This window comes from Corylus avellana, chromosome ca10 (assembly GCF_901000735.1).
Source record: "Corylus avellana chromosome ca10, CavTom2PMs-1.0".
Taxonomy (NCBI): Eukaryota; Viridiplantae; Streptophyta; class Magnoliopsida; order Fagales; family Betulaceae; genus Corylus; species Corylus avellana.
In genome coordinates, this window is record NC_081550.1 from 19,086,175 (window position 1) to 19,095,717 (window position 9,543).

The 9,543-nt window shown below is 39.4% G+C and overlaps 1 protein-coding gene across 1 annotated transcript; it reads left to right on the plus strand.

Annotated features, from left to right (window-relative positions):
* Positions 1-454: 454 nt before the first annotated feature.
* Positions 455-2,458, plus strand: LOC132163093 (L-type lectin-domain containing receptor kinase SIT2-like). The gene has a single exon (XM_059573290.1). It carries the CDS (start codon positions 455-457, stop codon positions 2,456-2,458), a length of 2,004 nt encoding a protein of 667 aa, XP_059429273.1.
* Positions 2,459-9,543: the final 7,085 nt, after the last annotated feature.

A 9,543-nucleotide genomic window follows, 5' to 3' on the forward strand; every position in this document is an offset into this window, starting at 1 on the left:
GCAAAGACTTTTATTACTGAAAAAAATCAAATTTCTATCGCACGAAGTCATTGACCAAACGCGTCCTCTTTGGTGGGTGAGACAGTGAGACATGTTGCTTTCGATAAATGCCGGGCTCTTTGTTTCGCCGCTAACCCAATGAGGTTTTTCTTAATTAATGCTGATGTTTTTCCATTTAGGCTGGATTCATTGGATGAATCTTTCTTTCTCTTTTTTTGGTTAGAATCTTCCAAATCATGGTCAACGTAGGTGGCAGCAAGGATGGTGCATATCAAATAACAATTCCAAGTAGAAAATCTATATATCTTCTTTGTGAGGCAATTGATTGAAGACAGGTACTAAATGTTTAGCTTTGTTAGAATACTTTCTACAAACATGTGTCATTTCTTAGGAGTTTGACACATTCATCTGTCTACAAAGAGGAATTTTTTATTGTATTTTAGCACTTTTTGCAATGGCAATAGTTCTTAGATCACTTCATTTTCTGATACTTCTGTATGTTTCCTATATTCTCTTGGCTCTAGCTCAAGATGAAAAGGGCTTCATCTACAATGGCTTCCCTGATCAAGCCAATCTGGGTCTTGAGGGAATCGCAGAAATCCACCCCAATGGTCTACTGCAGCTAACCAACCTTTCACGCAATGAAGTTGGTCGTGCTTTCTATCAGTTCCCCATAAAATTCGACACAAATTCGTCTCTTTCATTTTCTACTAACTTTGTGTTTGCCATGGTTCCTGGAGTGGATACCTTTGGCGGTGAGGGTATTGCCTTCACCATCAGCCCCACGACAGACTTCACCCATGCTGATGCAGGTCGGTTTCTCGGGCTCTTCAATGATTCAAATAACAACAATACTGCAAACCACATCTTGGCCATCGAGCTTGATCCTGTTCCAGGCGCTGATTTTGGAGATATTATAAATCATGTGGGAATCGATGTCAACAGCATAGACTCTGTTGAATTAGCTCCTACAACGTATTTTTCCATTGAAGAAAGGAGGAATATCAGCTTGGAGCTCCTCAGTGGGAAGCCAATGCATCTTTGGATAGACTATGATGAAGCAGAAAAGTTGCTCAATGTAACACTCGCCCCAACAAAAATCCCAAAACCAAACCGGCCTCTGTTGTCAAAACCCATTAATTTGTCTGAAATTCTCTTGGAATCCATGTATGTTGGTTTCTCTTCAGCCACAGGTACACTTGCAAGTTCCCACTACATTCTTGGATGGAGCTTTAATAAAAGTGGACCAGCACAAAGCCTTGATGTTTCAAGCCTCCCTCCACTTCCAGAGAGGAAAGGGAACGAGAAACCTGCAGGCCTAGTGATCATGACTTCTCTCATAGCAGTAGCAGTTGTGCTGATAACCGTCGCCGGAGTTGCAGCTTACATTTTGAGGAGGAAGAAATATGAAGAACTACGAGAAGATTGGGAAGAGGAGTATGGCCCCCACAGGTTCAGCTACAAGAATCTCCACAAAGCAACCAAAGGTTTCAAAGACACAGAGGTTATTGGAGAAGGAGGTTTTGGAAAGGTTTATGTGGGAATACTTCCTTCGTCTAATCTACAAATTGCAGTAAAGAGAATCTCACATGATTCCAGACAAGGGATCAAGGAATTTGTGGCTGAGATCGTTAGCATGGGAAGACTGAGGCATAGGAGCTTGGTGCAGCTCCTTGGCTATTGCCGGCGAAGGGGAGAACTCCTATTGGTGTATGATTATATGCCCAACGGAAGCCTTGACAAGTTCTTGTATAGCAATGAAAAACCAAATCTTAACTGGGTTCAACGATTTAGAATCATCAAAGGAGTTGCATCTGGGCTTCTTTACCTCCATGAAGAGTGGGAACAAGTTGTTCTGCACCGAGATGTAAAATCAAGCAATGTTCTATTGGATGCTGGATTAAATGGAAAGCTAGGAGATTTTGGCCTTGCCAAATTATACGACCATGGCACCAATCCTCAAACCACCGGTGTGGTAGGGACTGTGGGTTATTTGGCTCCAGAGCTTACTAGAACAGGAAGGGCAACCACTTTCACTGATGTGTTTGCTTTTGGGGCTTTCTTGCTCGAAGTGGCTTGTGGAAGGAAGCCTATAGAGGGCCTGGTACTGCCTGAACGGGTGATTTTGATTGATTGGGTTGCTGAGTGCTGGAGAAAAGGAGATATCCTTGATGCTAGTGATCCAAGATTGGAAGGTAATTATGTGGTTGAGGAAATGGAATTGGTTTTGAAACTAGGCCTATTTTGCTCGCATGAAATACCAGCTGCAAGGCCAAGCATGAAGCAAGCGGTGCAGTTTTTGGATGGTGATGCTGATTTGGGGGAATTACTACATGACAGTGCTTCTTCTCGTTCATTTAAAAGTAATGAATCGTCTGGTTTAATGTCATTTCCTTTTTCCCAGGTTTCTGCTCCTTCCACGTCTACCACTGATTCAATCACGAGAGGTGGTCACTGATAGTGCCGCTAAAATTCAATTATTTTGTAGGAGATTTTAATTTAAATAAAATAAAATTGTTTATTCACTCATATATTTATGAGCATTGGGCATATGACCTATTGACATTGTTGGGTTTTGAATTGCCAAATTGAGTGACAAAATACATTCATCTGCAATCCCGTCAGCAATGCATACACGAGGTGTTGTGTCAAGAGAAGACCTAGAAGATGTGGTTAAGCATAACCAACCATAATAGAAGATCTATATGATAGGGTTAAATTTAATCAAATCGGAATTCTTTAATTAGAGTTAAAATAGGATTTGATTAAATTTCGCATCCTGCACATGTATCAGTATTCGGACCATAACTTTTGGCTCGAGAATCGGATTGAGGTGAAAACAGCGGCATTGGAAATCTAACACAAAATTCTACAAATCTTTGTGAAATAAGATTTTCAAAATTCGAAAGTTAGCTATGCCAAAATCGTCTCGCAAGATAAGGAAGAAAATTTGGATGAATCCTATTCCAACTAGAACTAGTTTTTCTTCCCATTTCAACTAGTACTAGGTTTTCTTGTAGTCTATATATAGAGAGCTGTTATGCACGAAATTGTAAGGAATTCCACATAAGAATTCCATGTGCTAAGAGAGCGTTTAAGATATTAAGCATTAGGGTTAGTCTCTCTTAGACTTAAAGGTTGTGTCTTCATCACAGATCATATACAACCGAAGTCTACCGGAGTTTCGGTAAAGGAGATTAAGTAGAAGGATTATGCCAGATGTTCTGGAAAGGGCTACAGTGGTAGAAGTCAAGTGGGTCACTTAGGGAGTGTCAATTACAAAGGTTTTGTAAGTGTGAACTTTTTGTAATCCTTATTCTTTTATAGTTGATTGATTTCCTGGGTTTGGCTGCCCCGGAGAGGTTTTATATTTTAGAGAGTTCTCTAAATGGTTTCCTCTTCGTAACCAAAATGTTTGTGTCTCTGTGATCTATTGTGTTGTGACAAATGCAAATTCCAAGATCACTAAAGAAGTAGAAAAGTGCATAATAGAAAAATAACACAACCACACAAAACACCAAGATTTAAGTGGTTCGGCTTAACAAGCTTACATCCACTGGAGGAGACGATCCAGGAGAAATTCACTAACAAAAAGTGGAGTACAAAGAGTAGTACAAACAAAACCACTCAAACTCAAAAGCCCCAATACACCCCAATCTCACTCAAAAGAGAATTAGATACAAAAGAGAAAAATATTCTTTAAAATTCTCTAAGCTTTTAGCACTCCAAAAGTGAGATCAAAATGAAGAAAAAATAGTGTATCTCTTTTTCTCTTTGCAACACAAGTCTCTCTCTCTCTCGGCAAGCTCTTTCTTTTCTTCTTTCTCTCTTTTTCTTGCTAAAGTTGCTGCCTCTCCTCTCCTCTTGATGACGAATGGCTTCAAATAAAACAACAAAGCCTTTTCACAAAGCTTCTAGAAGAAGCTCAATGAATGGAAAAGCCAAAGTGGACGTGTGAGAGAGAAAACATAAGTCAAAAGTATGGGATGCCATACTGTTGTGGGGCCCACGGTAAGACTTGTGAAAACAAGTCACCAATTCTGACAAATCTCCACCTTGACTTGAATTTCATCAAGTCTTCAACTCAAATCTCCTCAAGACGTCTCCTCCAGCACCTCTAAGGGTAATTACAAACGACTAACACCAATCAAGCCCAAGCAATGCTTGAACTTGAGGATCGGAAGTGGCTTAGTCAGCATGTCTGCTAGATTTTCCGCTGTAGGAATTTTCTTCACTATGATATCACCTTGTGTCACAACCTCCCGAAGAAAATGATATCTAACATCAATGTGTTTGGTCCTCTCATGATACATTTGATTTTTGGTCAAATGTATTGCGCTCTAGCTATCACAAAATACAACAGTCTCATCCTGCTGCAAACCCAGATCACTAACCAAACCTCTGAGCCAAATTGTTTCTTTCACTGCCTCTGCTGCTGCCATATACTCTGCCTCCGTAGTGGACAAAGCAACCGTCGATTGTAAAGTCGCTTTCCAACTAATGGCACACCCCGAGAGAGTGAAAACAAAACCTGTCAAAGATCTTCTTTTATCCAAATCACCAGCATAATCTAAATCAACATAACCAGTGACACTGGAACTGATACCACTGCCTCTATCATAGACTAAGCCAACATCTGTAGTACCCTGTAAATAACGGAGTATCCATTTCACTGCCTGCCAGTGAGCCTTGGCCGGATTCGCCATGTAGCGACTAACAACACTGACTGCTTGTGAAATATCTGGACGAGTGCACACCACATGATGCTTCCAACTGCACTAGAGTAAGGGACACGCGACATGAACTGCTCTTCCTCCTCACTCTGTGGCGCTGACGCTGCTAAAAGTCTAAAATGAGCTGCAAGTGGAGTACTCACTGGTTTAGAATTATGCATACCAAAGCGTTCAAGTACTTTCTCAATGTACTTTTTCTGTGACAAGTACAACTTTCCCGCTTTTCTATCCATGTGAATTTCCATAGCAAGGATTTTCTTCACAGCACCCAAATCCTTCATTTCAAACTCATCACTCAACATAGATTTCAATCTCTTAATCTCCAACATGCTTTTAGCAGCAATAAGCATGTCATCCACATAGAGTAACAAATAAGCAAAAGAACCATCAGACAATTGCCTGTAATACACACAGCTGTCATAGCTACTTCTTGTGTAACCATGTCCGATCATAAAGCTGTCAAAGCGCTTGTACCACTATCTTGGAGATTGTTTTAAACCATACAACGACCTCCTCAACTGACAAACATGATCTTCTTTACCTTCAGCAATGAACCCTTCTGGCTGATGCATGTAAATGGTTTCCTCAAGCTCACCATGTAGAAATGCAGTTTTCACATCAAGTTGCTCAAGTTCCAAATCATTTAGAGCAACCATGGCAAGCAAAACACGAATAGAACTATGTCTCACAACAGGAGAGAAAACTTCATTGAAGTCCATACCTTCTCTTTGACTATAGCCCTTTGCTACCAAACGTGCCTTGAACCTTGCATCTTCAACACCTGGGATTCCTTCCTTTTTCTTGAAGATCCATTTGCAACCAACAGTTTTAGGCCTTTAGGCAATTTCACCAATTCTCATGTTTGGTTCTTATGAAGAGACTCAAACTCCTCATTCATGGCAACAACCCATTGAGCAGACTCACTACTTGTGACAGCTTCTAAGTAAGTGGAAGGCTCCTGGACTGCAGTGTCCTCTGCCACAGTAAGTGCATATGCTACCAAATCTGCATAGCCATATCTCTGAGGTGGCCTAATCTACCTCCTCTGTCTACCAGCCGCAATACTGGTCTCTTGCTCTTCTTGTGGATCATCATCATCAGAACTGTCATGAACATCTGTAACAGGCTGATCTTGAGTGTTATCCCGCACCCTCTGTGAAGCCTCCACCTGAAGCTCCACCTCCTTGCTAGAACCCTGCTCCTTTCCTGCAGAAACAATAGACTCCTTTCTCGGATGAAGCATGGCAGATTCATCAAATATAACATCTCTACTGACTATAAACTTAGGTGATTTAGGATCAGAATACCACAATCTATATCCCTTCACCCCATCGGCATAGCCTAGAAATATACATTTCTTTGACCTAGGCTCAAGCTTACCATCATTCACATGACAATAAGCAGGACAACCAAAAGTTTTTAAAAAAGAATAATCAGAAGGAGTACTAGACCATACCTCATAAGGAGTTTTACAATCAATAGCTGTTGATGAAGAACGGTTGACCAAATAGCAAGCAGTATTGACCGCCTCAACCCAAAAATCTCTAGACAACCCGGCATTTGAAAATAAGCAACGCGCTCTCTCCAAGAGAGTCCTGTTCATCCGCTCAGCGACCCCATTTTGCTGTGGAGTATGACTAACTGTGCGATGTCTAGCGATACCTTCATCCTTGCAGAATTTATTAAATTCACCACCACAAAATTCCATGCCGTTGTCTGTTCTGAGTCGCTTGATTTTCTTCCCAGTCTGATTCTCAATTAATGTCTTCCATTACTTGAAAGTGACAAACACATCACTTTTCTTCTTCAAAAAATTCACCCAGACTTTTCTCAAATAATCATCAATAAATGTAACAAAGTATCGAGCACCACCCTTTCATGGAACCTGAGAGGGACCCCATAGATCTGAATGGATATAATCCAATGTACCATTAGTTATGTGGATGCATGTACTGAACTTGACTCTGCACTGTTTCCCGAACACACAATGCTCACAAAAGTCAAGAGATCCTGTTTTCTGGTCACAAAGCAAACCCTGTTTGCTTAGGATTGTCATACCCCTCTCACTTATATGACCCAACCGCATATCCCATAATCGGGTAGTGTCTGAATCTGGATCATCTGAAGAAGACACAGCAGCTGAACCTGTTACTGTACTACCTTGAAGAAAGTAAAGGCCATCAACCTTGTTACCTTTCATTATAACCAATGAGCCTTTGCTAACCCGAATAACTCCACCTTCACTGGAATACTTGTATCCAAGGGAGTCCAAAGTGCCCAATGAAATAAGATTTTTCTTCAAATCTGGTATATGTCGAACATTCGTCAAAGTCCTCACAATCCCATCATGCATCCTAATTCTGATTGTACCAATACCAACAATCTTGCAGAAGACATTATTTCCCATCAAGACTGAACCACCATTGACTGAATCATAGGTCGTAAACCAATCCCTTTTAGGAGACATATGAAATGTACAAGCAGTATCAAGGACCCACTTGTCGTTAAAACGATCATTGGAAATGGTAACTGCAAGGACAAGGTCTGAACCCTTAGAATTTCCTCCGACAACACCAGCCACAGAAGAAGAACTTTGCTTGTCATCTTCCTCTTTATTTTTCAACTTCGGACACTCGGATTTATAATGCCCATACTTTTTACAGTAGTAACACTTTACTTTCTTCTTTGACCTGGACTGTGATCGGCCTCTTGATTTACCTTTACCTGAATCCCTCTCATTAGATCGACCTCTAAAATTAAAAGAATTTTCTGAACGACCCTTAACAAATAAACCCTCTGCCTGATTATCACTACTTTTACTATTCAATCTTGTCCTCAACTCCATAGAATTTAAAGCAGATTTAACATCGGCTAAAGAGATAGTATCTCTACCATACAACATTGAATTAACAAAATTATCAAAGGCATCCGGTAGTGAATGAACACAACAAAATCATGGCTTGATCCTCATCATCTACTGTAATATCAATATTTTTCAGATCCAAAATAATTCTATTAAAAGTCATCAAGATGATCACAAAGAGGCATACCTTCTTTCATCTTGAGGGTATATAATCGTTGCTTCAAATATAATCGGTTAGTGAGGGATTTCTTCATGTACAAGCTCTCCAGCTTCTTCCAAAGTCCAGCGGCTGTTTTTTCATCAGCAACTTCTCTTAAAACTCCATCTGAAAGAGACAACAAAATTGCACTGTGGGCTTTTTCTTCAAGTTCCTTCGTTTCCTCCGTTGATGATGTTGATGACACCTCGCCATCCAAAATCTTCGCCAAACCTTGTTGTCGTAACAAAGCTCGCAACTTGATGCGCCAAAGGCTGAAACTATTCTGACCATCAAACTTCTCTACTTCAAATTTTGTAGTAGCCATCCCGCAAAATAAATACCCGAGCTCTGATACCAGTTTGTTGTGACAAATGCAAATTCCAAGATCACTAAAGAAGTAGAAAAGTGCAGAATAGAAAAATAACACAACCACATAAGACACCAAGATTTAAGTGGTTCGGCTTAACAAGCCTACATCCACTGGCGGAGACGATCCATGAGAAATTCACTAACAAAAAGTGGAGTACAAAGAGTAGTACAAACAAAACCACTCAAACCCAAAAGCTCCAATACACCACAATCTCACTCAAAAGAGAATTAAATACAAAAGAGAAAAATATTCTCTAAAATTCTCTAAGCTTTTAGCACTCCAAAAGTGAGATCAAAATGAAGAAAAAATGATGTATCTCTTTTTCTCTTTGCAACACAAGTCTCTCTCTCTCTCGGCAAAATCTTTCTTTTCTTCTTTCTCTCTTTTTCTTGCTAAAGTTGCTGCCTCTCCTCTCCTCTTGATGGCCGAATGGCTTCAAATAAAACAACAAAGCCTTTTCACAAAGCTTCTAGAAGAAGCTCAATGAATGGAGAAGCCAAAGTGGACGTGTGAGAGAGAAAACATAAGTCAAAAGTATGGGATGCCATACTGTTGTGGGGCCCACGGTAAGACTTGTGAAAACAAGTCACCAATTATGACATATTGTTTTACATATTTTGGTTGTATGATTGTTTAATTTTTAATTCCGCGTATTATTTGCATACACCTATTCAACCCCCTTATTAGTGTCGTTTGGAGTCGTATATATATTTTCAAACATGTATATCCTTTAAGATTATTATTTATAATATGCGTGTAAATGGTCTATAAATTGCATTGAATATGGTTTATGATGTGATAGATGAGGTTATCACATAGTTTATCTTATACCATAAACCTTGGAGTTTACAATTTAATGTTTGCGGCCAGTAATGAGTAATTTTATGAGTAAAATCTTAGACATTTAGACTGATAACTAATAGAATTCTATAATGGACAAATTGCTTGTTCCTTAAATCACTAAATCATGCGTGTAAAATCCATTCGTTAATTTATTTTCCATTCAACAGATTTGTATATAACTCAGGGTCTTATAATATTTACAAATATTTTTTTCCGGGTAAAATAGAGTTTATTAAAACAATTAAACCATAATGATTCATATGGAGTGTATCTCGTACCTAGAAGTAGCTCAATCGATTGAAATCCACACCTTATGAAGCGAAGGTTATCAGATCGAATTATATTCTCTTTATATGGGCATTTTAAAAAAATGAAGTGTATCTCATAATTTCATAAACGTCAAAATTATTGTTTGTTCAATTGTAATGAACCATAACTCATCACTAAAAACATACAATCACATATCAAAGCACCTCAAGGATATTTATATCACTTTCTAGGGGATGATTTAAGGAACAAGGAAATACTAGGAGAC

What these genes read in the sequence shown, in the direction of transcription:
- LOC132163093 (XM_059573290.1), top strand. Translation starts at nt 455, where the DNA reads ATGGCAATAGTTCTTAGATCACTTCATTTTCTGATACTTCTGTATGTT.